Source organism: Pantherophis guttatus, chromosome 2 (assembly GCF_059756535.1).
Source record: "Pantherophis guttatus breed Tessera chromosome 2, ASM5975653v1, whole genome shotgun sequence".
Lineage (NCBI taxonomy): Eukaryota > Metazoa > Chordata > Lepidosauria > Squamata > Colubridae > Pantherophis > Pantherophis guttatus.
The window spans coordinates 77,030,001-77,052,494 of record NC_142064.1 but is presented as its reverse complement, the minus strand read 5'-3'; the positions used below and the strand labels follow the sequence as shown (position 1 = coordinate 77,052,494).

The following is a 22,494-nucleotide window of genomic DNA, read 5'->3' as shown; positions in this document are numbered from 1 at the left end:
CACTAAGCCACAGTGTAGTTCATTTATTTGGGTATTTGTTTATCTAACCTACTTATCTACTGCTTCTGTCTGCAGGGATCCTGAGTGATTTACAGAAATAACAATAAGAATGTATATACATTTTAAATCTTTGTTAACAAAATATAACAAGTAATATTTAATAAAAAGTTACCAAGCGCACATAATATACTGACATAGATAAATACATAGAGTGTGTGTTCCTACTGTATACAAGTAGTCCTTGGTTTACAACTGCCATGTTTAGCAACTGTTTAAAGTTAGGACAGCACTGAAAAAGTAATATTATGTATGGTCCTCACATTTATGACTGCCACGTGACTGAGATTTGGGAACTTGGCTGATTATGAATTTTGCAGCTTCCTGCGGTCACATGATCTCTATTTGCACATTTCACAGCCAACATTTAACAAGCAAAGTCAGTGGAGAACCCAGCAGTAAAATTGCAAATTGTCGGCAAGTGATGTCTCACTTAAACCCCCCTCCCCCCGGAACATAGCAATGGAATTGGTGATCCCAATTGTGGTCGCTGCACGAGGATTACTTGTATACACACACATCTGTAGCTCTACAATCAGTCCCCAAAGGTCCCCAAGTTTTTATTAGCTTTTGGTAGGCTATGACAATAAGGGCTGTGATCTGGGTCATCCTTGGGGTGGAGCTGCTCCATAAAAAGGGAACTGCCACACAGAATATTTCCCTTTAGCCCCCCTCGCAGCACACCTTTGCCAGGTGGGGACTCTAAGAGGTGATCTGCCATCTAGGCAGTGATTATTTCGGATGATAGTCTTAGATATCCAGGCCCTGAGCCATATAAAGCCATGCAGGTAAAAATCCACATCTTGAAGTACATTCAGAAACAGACTGGCAACAGCTACTACTCCTGCTGTAGTGATGTAACATGGCAGTTCAAGTAGTCCTCAATTTATGACAATTCATTTAGTGATGATTCAAAGATGCACTCGCACTGAAAAAGTGACTTTGGGTAGTCCTCAACTTACAACAGTTCATTTAGTGACCGTGCAAAGTTACAGCAGCACTTTGTGCACAATGAAAAAAGTGACTTATGACTGTTTTTCACACTTATAACCTTTGCATCATCCCCATGGTCATGATCAAAATCCAGATGTTTGGCAACTGGTTCATATTTTTGATGATTGCTGTGTCCTAGGATCAGGTGATCCACCTTTTGCGATCTTCTGACAAGCCAAGACAATCGGAAACCCTGATTCACTTAACAACCGGGCTACTAATTTAACGACTGCCGCGATTCACTTAACAACTGTGACAAGAAAGGTCGTAAAATGGAGCAAAACTCGCTTAACAAATGTCTCACTTAACAACAAAAATGTTGGGCTGAATCATAAGTGGAGGACAACCTGTAATGACCAGTTTTCACAGTTATAACCGTTGTAGCAATCCTCTTGGTCAAGTGATCCAACTTTGAGTGCCTGGCGAACTGTATTTACGACAGCCGTGCTGTCCCAGGGTCATGTGATCTCCATCTGTAACCTTCCCAGCCAGCTTTTGAGAAGCAAAGTCAATGAGGGAAGCAGATCCGCTTAACCACCACACGACTCAATTGACGACTGTGGAAAAAAGGTCATAAAATGGGGGCAGAATTCTCTTTAACAACTGCCTTTCTTAGCAACAGAAACGTTGGCTCAAACGTGGTCGTAAGTCGAGGACGACCTGGTCGTTAGAACTTGAGAAGCTCCGACGCGCTTAGAGCGCTTCCCCCCTCCTCCCCCCAAAAAATCCTTTGAAGGAGTGGATCCAAGGAAACGGCGCCTATCGCGGCTGCCTCTCCACTTCCCCGAAGCGTCTAAAGGACTTGCGCAAACAACTCCCCCAACCCCCACCCTGACTCCCCCACCCCGGCAGCATTTCCGCGATGGGTCCACCTTCATATTACAGATCGCCTTTTTTTTTTTTTTTTTTGCAACGACCCAGCCGCGCGCTCTCCTTGCCACGCGGGGGGATGCAGGGGGGGGGAGGGACAGCCGTTACCGCCCCCCGGGAGCCGCCAAAGAAAAAAGATGAAAGGCTCGAAGCTCGTCGGGGGCGGGTCCAGCTATGCAGATGAGAGGGCTCGCGCTTTGACGGCTCAGAACGCCGCCAGGAGCCGGTTGCAAGTCGCTTTCAGTCGAGGTGGAGCCGGTCCGACGACGACGGTTAACAGGCGGTTTCGGAGCGCGGGAAGCGAGCCCTCCCCTCAAGGATCGTTCAGGTCGCCACTCAGAACGCCTCTCGCTTTCCACACGGTATTGTGACACGGACAATTCCCTCGCGGGGAATATGGCGAGTGTCAGAAATGGAATCAGAGGGTCTCGTTGTGGCGGCGGCGATGAAGTAAGTCGCCTCGGGGGAAGGAAAAGGGTCGGTTGAGTTTGGCGGGATATTTTTTTTGTGGGGGGGGGGAGAGAAGCGGCAACTGGGCGTCGCGTGCTCAGGCGCGTGAAGCGCTTCTCCAGCCCAGAGTGATACCTGCACGGGGAGTGAGGTGTGTGTGTGTGTGTTAAATGCTCAGATTTCCCTATCGGGAGTAGCTCAGGCTCGTCTTCCCGGTCCCCAGTGGGTCTTCGCGCCGAAGGGCTCCTGCCTGATGTGGGGCCAGATGTGGATGGAGGGGCCAGGCCTGGAGCGCTTTCCACCTTTCGGGACGCCTTGGTGACGAAGCAAGTGCCTGGCTTCCTGGTATCCAACAGGTGCTGCTGGCTTTCCAGGAAGACGGGAAGGTGGTGATGGTGGTACTTGGTCGTGTTTAAACCAATTTGATAGGCTTCTGCTGTCAGGTGGCATTTGAGAACTTAGTATTTTAACAGCACACCTAAGTTGTGCTGGGTTAAACACCCCTCCCCCGCTTCGTATACACAGTATGTACAGGTAATCCTTGATTTAAAACGGTTCGCTTTGTGACCGAAGTTGCAAGGACACTGAAAAAAGCGATTTATGACCGTTTTTCACACCTACGGCATTTGCAACATCCCCATGGTCACTTGATCAAAATTCAGATGCTTGGCTACTGGTTCATATTTCTGATGATTGCTGTAGGATCCTAGGATCAAATGATCCACCTTTTGAGATCTTCTGACAAGCAAAGTCAATCGGGAACCCAGATTCTTAACTTAACAACTAGGCTACTAATTTAACAGCTGCAGTGATTCACTTAACAACGGTGACAAGGAAGGTCACATAAAATGGGGCCAAACTCCCTTAACAAATGAGCTCGCTTAACAACAGAAATGTTGGGCTCAAATCATTGTGGTCGTAAGTAGAGGGCTACCTGTACTTGTATGAAAAAGATAGTTGTGCTGAATTTCAAGTTATAGAGATAACCTATAAGCACGCATATTTTTTGCTCATATACAGTATTTTATGCAAAGCAGTTCACTTTCTTCCTATCCTGGCCCTGTTCAATCTGTTCAGCAAACATAATAGTATTGAAACCAAGGGGAAAAAAAAGAATCCTTGCTTACAAGTAAGCTCTAACATCGGTTGTATATATTGAAAGCAGGTTGCTGTTATTCATAGTGCGAAATATCTGGAAAACTGAAGCTGTAATATTTGATGTGAAGTGGTACATTCCAAAATAAATCAAACACAATATCTCTACTTGCAAAATGCTAGTTCAGTTAGCACTTTCTGGGTTTATAAAGGTGGTCCTCGACTTAGAGCCACAACTAAGCCCAAAATTTCCATTGCTAAATAAGATAAATGAATTTTATCCCATTTTATGACCTTCTTGCCAGAGTTGTTAAGTAAATACTGCAGTTATGTTAGTAACACAGTTATTAAGTGAATCTGGCTTCCCCATTGATTTTGCTTGTCAGAAGCTCACAAAAGGCAATCACATGACCCCAGGACACTGCAGCCGTCATAAATACATGCCAGTTGCTAAGCATCCAAATGTGGATCATGTGACAATGTGGATGTTGCAAAGGTCGTAAGTCATTTTTTTTTGATGGTGTTATAATTTTGAACAATCACTAAATGAATGGTTGTAAGTCAAGAACTACCTGTATTATTTTATACTGGGGTCGTATTGTTTGAAAATTATCTGTAATGCCCTTTTTTAGAAGGCCATAATGTATTTATTTCCTCATAGAAACAGGATTGGAACATTCACCATCCTATAGAGAAGGATATATACTCTTGAAGTATATGTGTCAACCCAGTTATATATCCTGTAATAATGATTTATTGATACATATATCCATAATCTACAGAAATAAATCTTCTGATATACATATACATAATGATCTACTATAGCATAGGTGTTCAACCTTTTGGCTTGCTTTGGGATGCATTGAGTGAAGAGGAATTGTCTTGAGCTGCATATAAAATATATAATATAGTTAATGTATATAAATCACATAATATCAAACGTTTACAATCTTGTGGGGCTGCATTACTAGCAGTCCAGGGCCACATGTGGCCTGTGAGCTGCAGGTTCGACATGCCTGACCTACAACAAGAAAATAACAGGAAATGGAATAGTTCTTTTAGATGTTTTGTAAAACAGTCCAGATGTTTTGTTCATTTTGAGGGATATTGGGTTAAACACATTATCAGTGGTATCCCAAACAGCCCTTACTCTTTGACTAGAGTTCAAGGGTGACTTTGTTTCAAATGCTGATGGCCATTTTATGAAAATGTTCAGGGTTCACTTTTATTATTACCCATTTTTTGAAGATAGGTGTAATTTTGACTGGTTTTGACAATAACTGTACATAGAAAAAATATTCTTAGAGGAAGTGTATTGTATTAGAAAAAGATAATAGTGTTGATACATCATTTGAGAATTTAAAGAGAGTCAAACAGGACTGTTATTTTTAAATGTATTTTTTTTGCCAGAAAATGTAACTTATTCTGTACCATATTCTCCCAGAAACAACATAAACTTCATTTCATCTGGTGTTATCTGTGGACAAATTTATGAGGCTATAGCTTTGTGTAGAAGCTTTTTCCAACTTGCCTGAGTCTTAATTCTACTTTTGTATCTCTCTGTGGGAACCAGTTTGGTGTAATGATAAAGGTGTTGGCCTAGAAATCAGGAGATTGCGAGTTCTAATTCCGCCTTAAGTATGAAAGCCGACTGGGTGACTTTGGATTAATCACTCTCAGCCCAATCTACCTGACAGAGTTGTTGTTGTTGTTGGGAAAACAAGAGGAAGAAGGACTATTACCCTGTTTCCCCCAAAATAAGACATCCCCTGGTAATAAGCCCCAATCGGGCATTTGAGCGCATGGCAATAAAGCCAAGCGCTTATTTCAGGGTTCAAAAAAATATAAGACAGGGTCTTATTTTTGGGGAAACACGGTATGTATCGCTAAATGTCTGTGGAGATTCTCAGTCATTGAGATCATGGTTGTTCCAAAGGTGCTTTTCAACAGGCAACTGAAGTTTCTAGTTTTTCTTTGAAGACATTTCGCTTCTCATCCAAGAAGCTTCTTGGATGAGAAGCGAAAGAAGAAGAAGCTTCTTGGGTGAGAAGTGAAACATCTTCAAAGAAAAAACAAAGTCCAGTTGCCTCTTGAAAAAGCATCTTTGGGATGACATTATGTATGTTCATCACCTTGAGTTATAAAATAACAAAGGTGTGATAAAAATCTAATAAATACAGCTAGGATAACTAATAATGAAACTTGAATCTGTCTTAACTTAGTTTCTGGTGGGATGTAGTGAGGGTGTTCTAAAGCACAGCTTAAGCAGGAGAAACAAATTCTAAAAAAAAATTTCTGAAAGAACTGGTGAAGGGAGATTTTAAGTTAACATTTTCAGCTATGAGTTAACTGACATAATTCCAAAGTTTTTGCCTCATGTTTTCCTGTCTTTTTGAAATCCTTCTATTCAAGGCTTCAGGTAATCATATTTTCCTATTTCATATGAGCTGATATTAACTGTGGTTATCCCGTATATTAACATTTTTTCAAAATTCCAACTGGTGTTGGAACTCATTCCAAACCTGTCAGTCATGACTTATTTTGCTTGATCCAAATCAAGAAATGTTCTATTAGAAAGTTTTATATACTTTGACTGACAAACTGCTGGATAAACAGTCAGAAGAATTATTTCAGATTATGGCCTTATTCTGAGATAGATCCATGCATAAAGTCATGTATAGGTTATATCTCCTTAGTATCTAGTTTAATTTCTGGTTCAAAGTTAAACTCTATATTCTAACATAAAAAGAAGACCAATAGTGGGCTAGATATACTAACTTAAGGGGTCCTTCTAGCAGCTACTAGAATTACTACAAATATACTGAACTGCATGGATCTGTGCTTCTTTGCAAGATTAGTTTGTCTTTTTGTAAATGGGAGTTTTGTGAATGGCTACATCCATCATAATTAGCCAGTATTTGAATCTACTGATCTATCCTTTCAAAATCTAAATGTGTACAAACCTCCTAAAAGTTCTCTATCTTTGTTTTAAACGTTTAGAGCATGTCTTTGATCTATGAATGCTGCCTTAATAAATAGTTTTGTGACACATATTTTGAATAGTACTTGAGTAGAGAAATCATTTTTCCATCCTGAAAAACCGAATTACTAATGTAAGAATTGAGGACTCAATTCTTCAAGCAGGCATTGAGATTATCATAAATTAAACAGCACTATCATTTGGAAAGTTTGGTCTAGTGGTTAAGGTACCAGGCTACAAAGCAGAAGACCATAAATTCATGTCTTGCCTTAGCCATGAAAGCCAGCTAGATGACTTTGGGCCAGGCCAGTGGCTCTCAGCCCAAATAGGAGGAAGGTGTGTTGAACATGTTTGCTGCCTTGAGTTATTTGTAACTCAAGGCAGCAAACATAAATACAAATAAAAAATACATACACAGAACAGATTATGATAAAAAAGATGTGTTTTGTGTTGGATATAATTTTAAACAGGGAGTGCTAATCCCCAAACCCCAAAGCTCACTTTTGCAAAATATTCATTTTAGCACAAATTCTCGCACAGAGATAATATAACTGAGGTTGCACAACTCATTGAGCACTGCAGTGGTATTGGGTTGCTTAGCATTTATTTTCAGGTTCATTTAAGGGTATCATGTAATCTTTTATTTTCCACTGTAAGGATACTATTGTTCATGACCTTCTATAACTTAATATGCAACTGGAATCTAACTGAAAGAAAAGTAATTCAGGAATAGTTATCTGATCAGGAAAAAACATGACCTGAAAATCATTAACCCTGCCTTTCTCATCTTCAGACAGTCTGTAATTGTGTTGCAGTATAGACATATAGTTAAATGTATCCACTATATAAATAAATATCTTTGCATGGACATAGGACTGAAGTATATAAAGTGTTCCTGTAATGGAAATGTTCTTATCGTTCAGACAGATTTCAAAACTGCATTTGGTCTAAAATGCTCTTTTGGGGGGGGATGGGACTGGGACTATAACATTTCTCCAAGACTGTCTGTTTTTTCCATCAGGCTATTCCCACTTCTCCAACAAGGGGGAAAAACGTCAGTCAGGATGGGGTATACGTCCCGTCTAGCCAATGACCGAGCACTTTCCAAAGTCAAAGCTCCGCCCCTTCGAGGCTGCCCCAGTTCTTCGTCTCGGTCTTCGCCTGACAGAACGTGTCCTCTCCTGACTGACGTTTTACCTCAGTTCTATTGACTTTTAATTGCTGGGCTGACCTTCTTATAACTGCAAGTACTGTGGCCTTTTTTTCCTGGGCAGGTTGCCTCATTTAAAGCGGTTTCTTTCAGCCAACCTTAGCTGCGTGTAAAAGGCTCTTGCCTAGCAGCTTTGCCGCGCCCCAGCGGCCTCGCGCCTGTGTCCCAGGGTCGCGTTTAGTGCCGGAAGGCTAGCGACTGAAGAGCGCCTCCCTTTCCCAGCTGTTTGGCGCAGGAGGCATTTACGACCCCAAAAAAAGTGCAGCGATTTGCCCTTATTACCTGGGAAGCCTTCCGCTTCAGTTTTTTACCGCTTGCAGCGATCGGAGAGATAATGAGGCAATAGCGCATACGGAGGCAGACGATCGCAGCGGTAGGACTTTGGTTTGCCTGGGAAGCCTTCCGCTTCAGTTTCTGGCGCTTTGAGGCGATCGGGGAGATAAGGCTGCAGCGCATGCTCGCCGGCCTGGGACGGCTATTTTTGACAGCTTCCTGTTTCATCGCCTCAGTGTAAGGGGAGAGTGGCAACTAGGACTCGGCAATCTTTTCCCTTGCCTTAAAATTCCTGTGAAAGGAGATTCCTCCTCAGATTCACTTTCTCGTCGCCATTTCAGGGCTCCAAATAATTCAAAATGGCGTCGTCCAAGAATAATTCTGACAGGCCTGCTGCCTCCTCGTCTCGTAGGCGCCATCCTAGCGATCCTCTTGAGGGGTCCTCAACTTCGTTGCCTCCACCGAGTAAAAAAGCTCGCTCTAAGCGTAATAACGCTCAATCCTCCACATCTGGGTCTTCCCGGGAGGAACAGCGTAGGCATAAGGCCATGGAGAAGGCCTTTTTGAGAGCCCAATCTCTTTCAAGCCGGGCATCTTCACATCCACCGGAGATGCCTCGTTCCCCTCATTCATTGAGAGATCTATCCCCGGATGTTATGGGGGATTCTCAAGCTATTTCTCCTGCAGACCCTCAAAATCTGTTCCAAACCCTGCCAGATTCTGACCAACGTCCAGCTTTATCATCTGCACCTATCAATACAAGACCGGCCTTATCTACTCCAATGGCTGACTCCTTAGAGGCCTTTATTTCCAGGGCTATTCGTCAATCTATATCTGATTGTCTTGTCCAAGGTCCTACGACTGCTTCCTTAAGGGATCCTCCTCACTCTCTTCCTGAAGTCCAGGACGTCTCCTTACTGGATCAGGACCAGGCCTCTCCCCAAGCCGTTCTCGACCAGGCCTCTTTATCCGAAGGGGATGAATTTCAGGACTTACCCTGGTCAGACGATGAAGGTTTAGGGCCCGACCAACCAGCGTTTGTGGGCCTTTTTAAACCGCACCTCTTCCGTTCCTTGCTATTTAAGGCCATTGCCATCACCCGTTTAGGTTCACCTTCCTCTTCTGCTCCACCTGCATCAACTTCGGATCCTGCGGCTGCTATGTTCGCAGAACACACCAGCGAACCGGAGACCATTCCGGCTCCCAAGCTTTTTACAGATGTCCTTCAGCGACAATGGAACTTACCTGGCGCAGGACCTAGCCCTAACGGCCTAGACAAGCGGCTATACAATTCGGCCTCCCCGTTAGCGGATATTTTACAGATCCCGAAGGTTGATCCACCTATAGTGGCCTTGACCGATACTTCCCATCCGGCGGGTCCCCCTGAGGATTCCCTCAGACCTGAGGATAAGCGAGCTGAGAAAACACTTCTGAAAGGACACCAAGCTACCGCCTGGTCCATACGGGCATCAACATCTGCTTCATTCTTTAACCGAGCTGCCTTACTCTGGCTTAAACAACTGCAAGCCAGGCTTCCTCTTTCTGACGCCCGGTCCCACCAAGATCTGAATAAAATTGCGGCGGCTTTGGAATATTCCGCGGATGCCACTTTGAATTCCACCCGTTTTTCGGCTAGAGCCTTAGGCTCCAATGTTACATCTCGCCGACTTTTGTGGCTTAGAAATTGGCAGGCTGACATTCGCAGTAAATGGCAACTCGCCTCGGCGCCTTATGCCAGTGGTTCTCTCTTTGGCTCTGCTTTGGAACCCTTGTTAGTTGAGACCAGGGATCGTCGGAAGATTCTTCCCCCAGCCTCTCGTCGCTCGGATCACCGTTTCTCATTCCCGCGGTTTCAATCCTTTCGACCATCTGGTTCCTCCTCCTTTCAGTCTCGGGGGCAACGATCCTTTCCGGCCAGGCCACATCAGGATCCCCAGGTCAGACAAGGGTCCAGATTTCCCCCTCGGAGGTCCTTCCGAGGTGGTAGGGGGGGTCGTTGGTCTCGCAGAGCTAGGTGAGGAGTTTTTTCATTCTCCTATTGGAGGTCGCCTCTCCTTATTCCGTGATCAGTGGGCTGCTTCCATTAGTGACTCCTGGGTACTCAACACCATTTCCTTTGGGTTGGCTTTAGAGTTTTCCTCCCCTCCTCCTTCCCGTTTTATTTCTTGCCCCGTTCCCAGGGATCCAACCAGGGTAGAGATTCTTTCAGCGTCCATCGACCACCTATTACAGATTTCGGCCATTGAGACAGTTCCTCCTTCGGAACAGGGCCACGGGTTTTATTCCCGTCTTTTTGTTGTCCAGAAATCTTCCGGGGGTTGGCGTCCCATTTTGGACTTAAAGGCATTGAATCGGCACATTAAATACCGCCGGTTCAAAATGCATTCCTTATCGTCTATTCTTGAGTTAATTCGCCCCTCAGATTTTCTTTCTTCGATCGACCTCACAGAGGCTTACCTACATGTCCCTATCTTACCTTCTCATCGATGTTTCCTCCGTTTTGCCTTCAGAGGGTCTCATTTCCAGTATAAGGCCCTTCCCTTCGGTCTGTCTTCGGCCCCTAGGGTATTTACTAAGGTTATGGCCTCCTTAATTGGTTTTATCAGATCTCGCCCGGTTCGCCTTCAATTTTATTTGGATGACATATTAGTTATGTCTCCATCCCTGGAGGCGGCTCAAGTAGAATTGCCCTTTGTTTTGTCTTCCCTTCAAGCTCATGGGTTATCTATTAATTGGTCCAAGAGCCATCTGTCCCCCTCCACTTCTATCCTTCACTTGGGGGCCTCCATTGATACCGTTTCCTCTATCGTTTGCCTTTCCCCTGAGAGACAGTCCAATATCCGATCCTTGGTGCGTCAATGCCTGGCAGCTGACTCGGCTACGGTTCTTGTTCTTTCCCGCCTCCTGGGAATGATGGTTTCCATCTTCGGGATTACTCCGTGGTCCCGCTTGCATAGCAGGGAGCTCCAATGGCTCCTGCTCCCCTTTCAGCGGGCAAACCTAGAGTCTTCTTCTCGACTTATCCGGATTCCGCAGCCTGTTCTCCATTCTCTTCGGTGGTGGCTTTCACCGGCTTTGGCTAAGGGTTCTTATTTTAGGGAACCTCAAAGGCTCCAGCTCACTACGGATGCGAGCCTCTCTGGCTGGGGAGCACATCTGCAACATCATATGGCTCAGGGACGATGGACCGCTCAGGAATCTCTTCTTAGTATTAACTTGTTGGAATTACGAGCCATCAGGCTCGCTTTGTTTAAGTTCCGGGATTTAGTGGCCGGTAGGCATGTTTTGGTCCTAACCGATAATACCACGGCTAAGGCTCATGTAAATAAGTTGGGAGGCACTAGGTCTCGTTCTTTGATGGACGAGGCTCACTCGTTGGGGTTATGGGCCGAGGAACACCTGGCTTCCATCCGGGCTGATTATATTTCGGGCTCAGACAACGTCCAGGCTGATTCTCTCAGCCGCGTGCGGGTGGACCAGGGAGAGTGGTCTATATCTCAGGAGCTTTTCCAGGACATCGTCTCGAGATTTGGCTGTCCTGTAGTAGATTTATTCGCCTCTGGTAGCAACCATCGTCTTCCCCGTTACTTTTCCAGGTTTCTGGATCTCCGGGCGGAAGCCACAGACGCCCTTCGCAGCCCATGGCCCTCAGGACTTTTATATGCCTTCCCTCCTCTCCCATTGATTCCCCGGGTTCTGCGGAAATTGCTCGAAGAACGGGCGCAGCTACTTCTGGTGGCTCCTTTCTGGCACATGCGCCCCTGGTTCGCGGACTTGATGGGCCTTTCTGTGGCTCCTCCTTGGCAGATCCCTGTCTCCAAGGTCGTCTTGTCTCAGGGGTTGCTCACTCATCCGAACCCGGGATGGCTTCGCTTAACCGTCTGGAGGTTGAGCGGCTCCTCCTAACGGAAGCCAAGATTCCGTCAGAAATTGTAGCTACGATCCAGGCAGCTCGCAGACCATCCACCATCCGAATTTATGAAGCCACTTGGCGTTCGTTCTGTTTATGGTGTTCATCGGTTCCTGTTGTGCCTACTTCGGCTTCTATTATCCATGTATTGAGGTTTCTTCAATCAGGTCTTCGCAAGGGTCTTCGGCCTAATACGCTACGTCGACAGGTGGCAGCCATTGCTTCCGTCTTGTCTTGCGGTTCGAAGGATTCCATCTCTCGTCATCCTATCATCACTACCTTCCTTCGGGGAGCTACGAATCTACGGCCTCCGACCGTGCATCGGTATCCAACATGGAACTTGAATAAAGTCTTGAAAGCCCTTATGTCTCCTCCCTTCGAACCACTTCGTTCAGTCTCGCTGCGTTTCCTATCGCTGAAAGTCGCCTTTTTGGTGGCTATCACTTCTTCCCGCAGAATTTCTGAACTGGCGGCCTTATCCGTGAGGGCGGACCTTTGTACGTTCCATACCAATAGGGTGGTGCTCCGGCTGGACCCATCCTTTGTACCCAAAATAAACTCCACCTTTCACAGAGCACAGGAGGTCGTTCTTCCAGATTTTTGCCCTCATCCTTCCCACCAACTGGAGAAGGCTTGGCACACACTAGACGTTCGCCGGGCTTTAAAAATTTATATCGCTTGGACGGCCCCTCACAGGAAGACGGAAGCTCTGTTTGTTGCCTTTCACCCGGCCTCCCTGGGTCACCGTGTTTCAAGTGTAACTGTAGGCCGTTGGATTAGGGCCGCAATAGCCTTGGCTTACCACCAGTCTGCTTCTCCTCTTCCGCATCCCATCACTGCGCATTCGACGAGGAGTGCCGCAACATCAGCCGCCTGGGCCACTCAGGCGTCCCTTGAAGAGGTTTGCAGAGCTGCCACATGGACTTCTATCAGTCCCTTCGTGAGACATTACAAAGTAGATTCCTTTGCATCCTCTGATGCTGCATTCGGCAGGAGAGTTTTGCAGTCGGTCCATATCGCATGAGGTGATCAAGATCAGTTTCTTCCCTCCCTGGTGACATCTGGCTTTGGTATGTCCCCATCCTGACTGACGTTTTTCCCCCTTGTTGGAGAATGGACGTTGGTCTTACCTGATACGTCTTTTCTCAACATGGGGAAAAATGTCAGTCAGTCCCACCCTTGGGTTTTTTTCCGGTGGTGGTGGTGGGGGGGGTAATATTAATTCTCTATCGTTTCAGGAGGTCACGGAGCACGAGTCCGTCGCTTCGCCTCGACGAAGAACTGGGGCAGCCTCGAAGGGGCGGAGCTTTGACTTTGGAAAGTGCTCGGTCATTGGCTAGACGGGACGTATACCCCATCCTGACTGACGTTTTTCCCCATGTTGAGAAAAGACGTATCAGGTAAGACCAACGTCCAATCTCCACAAAAGTAACAAGTTTGATGAGTAGTGGCATCTGACAACATATTATTCCCCCAAGTTCCCTGGGAAACTGCAGTTCTCAATGCTTACTGTGAAGTTTTCTGCATCTGGCTAGATTTTACCATCTTGATTGATCTTGACTCATCTGGCAGATAATGGTCATGATACCTAAGTAAACATAAAGCTGCTTGTTTTGATTTTGTAGAGAATAATATAAACTTACAGTACACAGTTTCTTTTTTTAATACAATTGTGTTGCTGATACTATTTTCTGAACTAACTAATACAGGAGTGTCAAACTCACGGTGTCACATTGTCATCACGTGACATATCACAATTTATTTCCCCTTTTCTAAACTGAGGATAGGTGTGGCCAGTGCGTGATGCATCTGGCCCGCAGGCCACGAGTTTGACACCCCTGAACTAATGTATCATTCCCTGCAGAAGTTTTAGATTGTTACCAGTAGAAGGTTTTATACAAGGGTAGGACTTTGGGAAAATATGAAGTAAAATATTAATAAGGATTAATTTATCAAAGTTTGAAGTTTTGTGATTTCTGAATGACTGTGGGTTACTTACAATTAAAATAGACCAAACATAAAAATAACAACCAACCTGATGAGTGAAGTAGGATGGTTAAGCAACCAGTCCTTACTATACACTGAAAAAAAATCACACACATGTTCATTTTATTGCTGTTATTTAATCTAATAAAAATATATACATAAAAATAGACATGTGTAACAAGCTGAAATTTACATACTATTTTAAGTCCAGAATTCTTAAGAGGCTCATCTTTTCTATAGGTTGCCCTTTAGTGGCTAATTTAATTTTGTCATCATAAATGATGTGATGCAATACATTTTTAACTTTTAGGTATCAAATATAAATCAAAACTGAAAAGCTTTGAAGTTGGCATTTGTTATAAAATAATGTTTTTGTGCTTGACTGCGTAATTCTCTCTAAAAGCATGTTTTTTTATTTTAAGAATGGATGAGATAGTTATCAAAAACTTTTACAAATACCAATGGCCATTGCTATGAGCTGACAACAAATCAACATGCCACAATGGTTTTTGAAAGTATACATTTTTAGCCATAACATTGCTGCTTTGTCATGATCTGCCAATTTTTTTTAAATACTAGAATTCATCATCCATTAGAACATACAGGCTACATTTTCATCATATGATAAATCAAAAAATGCAGCAGTTCATTCACTGCTATTTTATTCTCTTCCCCTTCCACCAGTTGCATGCTGCTTTCTGTAACTAAGTTTAATTTTTACCAAAAACTTTAGATTGACTGCCATTACTAATTACAGGTTCCATAAACCCCTAAAGCACATGTGATAGAGAGTAAAGTGGCATGCCTGCTGATTAATTGATCTTTCTGTTTTGTGTGTTAGATTTTTCACTTGTATTAAGTAGTGTATTCAAACAATTGATTGTATTATCAAATAATATATGTCAATTTTACTTTGAATTTGTACTGGAAAAGGTATGTTAGAGACATAAAATCACCCACTTGGATAATAAATGGCAACAAAGAAGCATTGAAATAATTTATTGAATTTATTGAATTTATTAAGGCAGCCCAGCTCAAAGAAATCTCTGGATGGCATGCAATAAGTACATTACAGGTAGTAATGTACCTCAACTTATAACAGTTCATTTAATAAATGTTACAATGTCACTGAAAAAGTTACAATGGCACTGAAAAAAGTGTTTTTCACACTTATTACCATTGCAGGATTTCCATGGTCATGTGATCAAAATTCAGACATTTGGCAAATTACTCATATTTATGATAGTTGCAGTATTCTGGGGACATGTGATCCCCTTTTGGGACCTTCTGACAAGCAAAATCAATGGGAAAGCCAGGTTCATTTAACAGCTGAATTACTAATTTAAGAAGTGCAGTGATTCACTTAACAACTCTGGCAAGAAAGGTTGTAAAATGAGCAAAGCTTACTTAATAAATGTCTCACTTAGCAACAGAAATTTTGGCCTCAATTGTGACCGTAAATTGAGGACTGCCTGTACTTATGATAAAAACAGTGGGAAGATATTATACTACATTGAGAACCTGTTGCCACATAGGCTCTCCAAATGCCTAAACTAGCACAGTTTTTATATATATGTATGCAGTACAATGTTTCAACATTCGCAGTAGAGCATCTTGGGGAAAGGTACACAGTGGCTCATCCTTACACAGGTTTCTTCATAAAAGAACTGATTCTTATAAAACCTACATATCAGTGTATTCAAACTAGTGTATTGGGCATTCATTCAAACACTATGATCAGGAATTTCACTCAAAAAATGTGATTTAGAAATCAGTCATCAATTCACGTGGCTTTGTATAAACTACTACTGCACTTTTTAACTGTCTCCTTGGCAGTGTTGAGGTCTGGAATTAGGCCAATATATTGAGTTGGGTTTAAAGAGATACAAAGGAGAAAGAAGGAATTATTCAACTTGTTATTCAATCAGATTCATTGTGATGGGTCTATGTAGAGGTTTTCCATTACATTTACACAGTGGATTGCTAATAAATAAAGGGTAGAGATTTCTAGGAAAAACAATGCAAAAAAAGGAAGCCATATTAGCCTGAAAACCCATTCTCAGCCATTTTCCATTCTGAGCATTAAATATTTTCTATTTTTGAGCACAACGTTGAGGTATTTGACCAGTATAGGGGCAGGAAAATTATTCTGAAAAACATCAAGATTCAGCTAAACCCTAGAAGCTGTCACATGATTTGCCTAAAAGCCAACAAATGTTGAGTTTAAGAAAAAAAAGAAATGAATGTGATTTCTGGTGATATTTCCCATGGGTTGCATTTCCTTTCTCCTCGCTTAAACAACCTCTAGCAGAAACTGACAAAAAATATAGTAATTAGCAGTCATGTAACTGTGGGACATTGCAATTGGTGAATCCCAAAATGTTGATCACCTGATTATGGGAAGTGATATTATGCTATGACAACAAGTCTTAAATAACCTTTTAGAGGTCCGTTATAAGTTCAAACAGTCATTAAGCAAATGGTTATTAGATGATTACCTGTATAAGGTTCCAGTGAATTCCATGAAAATACAAACTACTGTATATCCAACCTTGCTTAACTTTTAAAATTCAGTCACTCTCTTTGAACTTAAAAATAGTAACACTGTTCTAAAAAAAACCCACCTTAAAATACTAAATGACCCAGTCTCTTGGAAAATATTATTTAAAGATAACACTGCATCTTTCAGTATTTCCTTAAAGAGACTGCTTTTTCTTGCATTTGCAAAGTAACTCTGTATTCCTAGAAAAATAAATATTTGAATTAAATATCAAAATTTCATATAATATAAACACACCATACAACAAAACTGAGTGAAATCTTAAAAGATAAATTTTATGCTAATTGCTTTATATCACAAAACATAATCCAACATTTCCTTTCAACTAACACTTTTGAACAATATTTTACAAGCTTCTTTGAGATTTCTGCAGATGTATTAATAAGAGCATGTTCTTTTTGATACAGTTGCCTATTCAATGAATAAGTTAAGGTTATATTAATTCAGAGAACCATATGCAATACAACGGACAAATGAACAAACTGTGTAGTGTTGATTCAACTATGCCTTCCATTAGGGAGCACGCTCAGTATGGAAAGGAGCAAATTTGTCGCAACTATTGTTGATAGAGCATTAAAAGTAAATGTTCTTCTCTGAGTGGGGGAGGGAATATTGGGGTCAGGTTCACTCTGAAATGCCAAGTTTTGGAAGTTCTAAGGAGGAAGGTGTAATGGAAAATAAGGTGTAGGAAAGAGAAAATGGTTTAAAGTTATTTGCCAATCCATAGAATTTGGCTATATTATTGCCAGAATAAAATGGAAAAGTGTAATTGTAACAGCAAAAACATTTTGGAATCAATTCACTAATTGCTCATATGCAAGTTCCAAGCCAAGCTAAAGTAGAACAAAGCCAATTTACCTTCCACAATATGCTCTTCAGGGATTCTTCATTATTTTCAAGGAGAATATTAGGAGTTACTTTGCAGTCCTGAACCTCATTAATAGGGAACCTGATTGCCCCTTTTATCTTAAATATCAACTGTTTTTGTTTGCCCACCTATACTTTTAGGGAAGGCAGTGATAAATGTTTGAAGGAGAAATGAAACTGAAAGAAAAATATGGCAAAAATGCTACCTTAAAAAGAGCTGAATATTTTTCATTGGTAACTATTTCAGAATGATAGCAAGGAAACATAACTGAAAAAAAGTTATTTATTTATTTATTTATTTATTTTTATTTTGTATTTTTTGTCAAGCATGTATTTTATGACAGATAAAAGTATAAACATAATTATAAATACATGAAAAGGATACGAATAAAAGAAAACATTAGGACAGAGACAGTAGGTACCCTGGTGCATGTCCCTTAATTTTACTCTTCATTCAAGTGATATTATTTTATTCTTATAACAGACTATGAAATGGATCAATCTAAAAAATAGCTCATATGATCACTTCTTCAGATCAAGAATTTTGACAGTAAGTGGAATAAATCTTTCTATTCCATTTGGGAAAAAAAGTGCTTTGATACAGTAACATAATTTTATCTAATTTGATAGTCTCTTCATGTAGTCAGCAACAATTCCTAGAACTCCCAAGATGTTGACCATCCCACCTCTCAATTCTGGGAATGTAATTTAAAATATCTGTAAGGCACCATATAGGAGAAGATTGCTCCAAAAATATTTTAAAGGTGGAATCTGGTTGCTAGAGATCAACTTGTCAATTGCATACTATCTCATGATGCAAAGAAGCTTTCATGCTGATGTAATTGGCCATTAGGGGCTTCTCTTTGGTACACTGAAAGCAGCTTGACATAAAATAATTGGAAGCTATAGAGAACTGGCTGAAATTGACTCTTTGTTAGTCTCTGTGGACAGCTCTTAAAGAATATTTTTAAACTTAAGAAGATAGATAAATGGAAAGAAAGTTCTACATAGTGTGACTTAAATACAATATATGACATTTCAAAATTTATAATAATAACATCTCAAAGAATACAACTAGACCATATTTTATTATTTTAGTAAAAATAAAAAAGTAGCCTAGCTGAGCTGGTCTTGTAAGGGAGATGCTATTCGAGGTTGACTCAGCCTTCCATTCTTCCGAGGTGGGTAAAATGAGGACCCAGATTGTTGGGGGCAATATGCTAATGCTAATGCAATATGCTAATATGCAATATGCTATATGCTAACTTTGTAAACCGCTTAGAGAGGGCTGTAAAGCACTATGAAGCGGTATAGAAGTCTAAACAACAACAACAACAACAATAATAATTATTATTATAGATCACAAATCCCAATAGAAATATCAGTGAAAAAAACCAAATACAAGGAATATTGTGTCATACTGGTTTAAATAGTTCTGTAAACAGAATTACAATATAGGGCCATAGTGGCAAACCTATGGTATGCGTGCCACAGGTGGCATGTGTAGCCATATTGGTGGGCATGCGAGCTCAGCTCTGGCACACGTGTACGCACCCGAAAATCAGTCCGCTGATTTTCGGGCCCACCAGAAGTAGGGAAACAGGCTGTTTCCTGCCTCCGGAGGACCTTGGGGGGATGGTGGGGAAGGCCCATTTTTCTCTCTCCCCAGCCTCCAGAGCCTTTCTAGAAGTCTGGGGAGGGCGAAAAGAAACAGCCCGTTTGCCAACTTCTGTTGGGACCTCTCGGGGTGTCTCCAGGGGAGGTGGGGAAGGTTGTTTTTGCCCTCCTCAGGCTCCTAGAAAGGCTCTGGAGGCTGGGGAGAGCCAAAAACAGGCCTACCATGCCATCATGTACCAGTAGCAGGGGGAGTGTGGGGGGAATTGCACGCACATGCACAGGGGCAGGGCGCATAGAATTATGGATGTGTGCACGCAAACAACACCCCCACCCCCACCCCCCCGCTCCTGGCATGCGATGGCAAAAAGGTTAGCCATCACTGATATAGGGTTTCTCAGTTATTTGTCTGGCTGCTTTTTTTTAGGACATTTGGTTTTTCTTCATGTTAAACTTTGGGGGAAGTGGGGGAAAAGACCTGAAGGATCCCGGGGGGGGGGGGAGGACCAAAGAATTATGGGGATCCCAAGAGGCGGAAAATGGGGTAAGACTTGGGAGTGTCGGGGCAGGTGGACCTCAATCTGTGCTAGATCTCTCAGGGCCTTCCTCACCCCTTAGGCACCCATGCTTTGCTTAATGACTACATTAGGGAAAGCAGGGGGTGGGGGCCATAATGGGCAGTTTGCATTATGGTCATAGGTTGAAGACTACCTGTACGCAAGCATAGAAATTTATTTAAACTTAAAATTGAGGTGTAAGTTGTATTGATTTTTTGTTTTTTCTTCTGTCTTTTCTTATAATGTGCTGTGATCTCTTAAGGGCTGTACTTCAGCAAGCCTGCTAAGCTTGATGATTTGGTTGGAACAGTCTAGCAGTTTTGGAGAAATTGTGAGGATGAAATTGTGAAGAAATAGTCCGCAAAAGGTAGTGACTGATTCTTTACTGATGGCAGACATAGAGTCTACAGTAATCAGTCCATCATGCATGGCAACTGCTAAAGTAGCAACATGACTCCCTTCTGAGTTCCTATTCTGGATAGTTCTTTCATAAAGCCTTCTGGAATTAAAGTAGCAGCAGGGAGGAGGGCAGCAGCAGTTTTAGATTAGGTTAGGAACTGCTTGGCCATTTACTTCTCTGCATCCCACCAAAGCACTAAAAATTACTATCAGGCTGTCCAGAGGAGCAGAGAAATAATGCAGCTTGTCCAGCAGGCAGCTGGTGCCACATTTATTTATTTATGAAATTTATAAATGCCTCAAGGACTTAATAATGTAATAAAAGCAAAACGTTACCTGATTTTATATTACCACAGCAGACTTTATATGAGAAAGCTTTCCCATTCAGGATGTTCCATACTCCACAGTAATGATCTACCTATGAAATCAGAGGACAGGAAAAATGATAGTAAGAATATTTAATGGACATCAATCTATTACATAATAAGTAAAACAATATATAGGTTCCTTTTGTAGCATAGTATATAACTTTGCATATAAAATAGAATGATTATAGATAAAAGTAAATTTTAAGAAATCATAAACTTTGGAAGGGGTGGCTGTTGTGTCCAATGCTATGCTCAATGCAGGAATCATAATTAAAATATCCCTGACAGGTAAATTATCTATCATCTACAGATTTAATAAAAAATAATCTGCCACTTTCCTCTGTACTCCGATCATCTGACCCAATCTTTAGATGTAATTGACCTCTCAGCAAAAGATATAAGTTGAGTATGTATTTTACTAATACATAAATGCCAGAGCAGTCGCGACATTTGAATCTATAGCAAGGCCTAATTTAGTAATGAAGAAAAAGAGTTGAATAAATCTTTACGGGTAGGGGTAAGAAACTGAAAACAAGACACCATGTGAAGTTTATAAAACAATGTAACACCGGAAATAAGTTTTTCATACAAATCTAAATAAGACACAAGTGATTTTATGAACCAACACAGTGAAATATCCTTGTAATTAAAGCAAAACAACTTGTGGAAAATTAGTTGAGTCAAGAATGAAACATTTCAGTGAATTCCAGGATGTTCTGTTCTCCATCAAGACTATGCTGAACCAACTCCAGAACATCATGAACTTCCCCTGGAATAAGATGCTTTGCAATACTCTTCTGTCATCGTTAGTGGGAAGACCAGATAGGAAACATGGCCTGATAAGCTAATTCTGCTTTATTGAAAAACTACATAAATCTTGCAAGTCTGAAAGTACAGTTCTCCCGCTGTCACCTTTATATTCTGATAATTTAGGAAGGATTCTTCCTGGGCCCCTTGATCTGCCTATTATATAGCTGCAGGCTATGCTCCTTATCTGACTATTCCCTAAGCTGCATATCCTCCCTGGTCTCAAAGATCATTCCCATGTACCATTACACTTTTTTTGGTTAATTTTTTTATTAGTTTACTAGAATATAAAGTTGAAAGGAAAATAAAAATAATGGGGATGTAAAGGAGGGAAAAGGAAGAGAGGAAAGTTAGGGGGAAAGAAGGAAAAGCATTGATTTTTGACAATTTTTTGTATGGTAGAATAAGATAATAACACATGGCTTCAACTTTTTTACTTTTACATAATATTACAACTCAATACTATATTCCAGTAGATCAAAGAACTATTTGCCTCCCTAAATGTTGTTTTTAAGATAAAGGTAAAGGTTCCCCTTGCACATAAGTGTTAGTCATTCCTGACTCTAGGGGGCGGTGCTCATCTCCATTTCAAAGCTGAAGAGTCAGTGCTGTACGAAGACATCTCCATGGTCATGCGGCCGGCATGACTAAACGGCAAAGGCACACAGAACGCTGTTACCTTCCCACCAAAGGTGGTGCCTATTTTTCTACTTGCATTTTTTACGTGCTTTCGAACTGCTAGGTTGGCAGAAGCTGGGACAAGTAACGGGAGCTTACTCCATTATGCGGTATTAGGAATTCGAACCGCTGAACTGCCTACCTTTCAATCGACAAACTCAGTGTCTTAGCCACTGAGCCACCGCGTCCCTCAAATGTTGTTTATAGGTTGGGCTTTTCTTCCCCTCTAATGGAGTAGGCTCTCTATTATAAAATTGCTTGTCACAATAACTGAATTTAATCTTTAAACTGTCACTTATCTTTTATCATTGTAAATCTTCCAGAAAGATTTACATTTACATTTACATTTACATTTTTCAATACACTTCATAATATTTGATCTTGGGCAAAGTTCAGTATTGAAATAATAAATGTTTATAGTGGGCACATCTAATTTAAACAATTGCGGGAATACATTTTATTTGAGCTTGATTTGCAAAGATAAGAATACTGTCAGTAATTTATATCAAATTCTTGTGGCCCAATGATGAATTCTCATCTGATGTTTAGAAAGTTATGTCATAAATAACTACTCTGTTTCCCCCAAAATAAGACATCCCCTTATAATAAGCCCAATCGGGCTTTTGAGTGCGTGACAGTAAGGCCAAGCGCTTATTTTAGGGTTCAAAAAATATAAGACAGGGTCTTATTTTCGGGGAAACACAGTATTAACTATAATTCTAAGAATATTTACTTGAAAGATTATTCTCTTATTTAACATAAAAAGTCAGATAAAAGTAGTACATTGCTGGTGTCTGCCTTACTTTCATTACTGCTTTGT

General features: G+C 41.6%; 1 protein-coding gene across 1 annotated transcript in view; it reads left to right on the top strand.

The window, feature by feature from the left end:
- Window positions 1–2,125: 2,125 nt before the first annotated feature.
- Window positions 2,126–22,494, top strand: part of TTC39B (tetratricopeptide repeat domain 39B) — a 73,542-nt gene continuing 53,173 nt past the window's right edge. Inside the window, exon 1 of the mRNA XM_034410468.3 lies at window positions 2,126–2,370. Coding sequence (XP_034266359.2) covers window positions 2,317–2,370 — 54 coding nt within the window. The 5' untranslated portion in view covers window positions 2,126–2,316. The remainder of the gene's footprint in view (window positions 2,371–22,494) is intronic.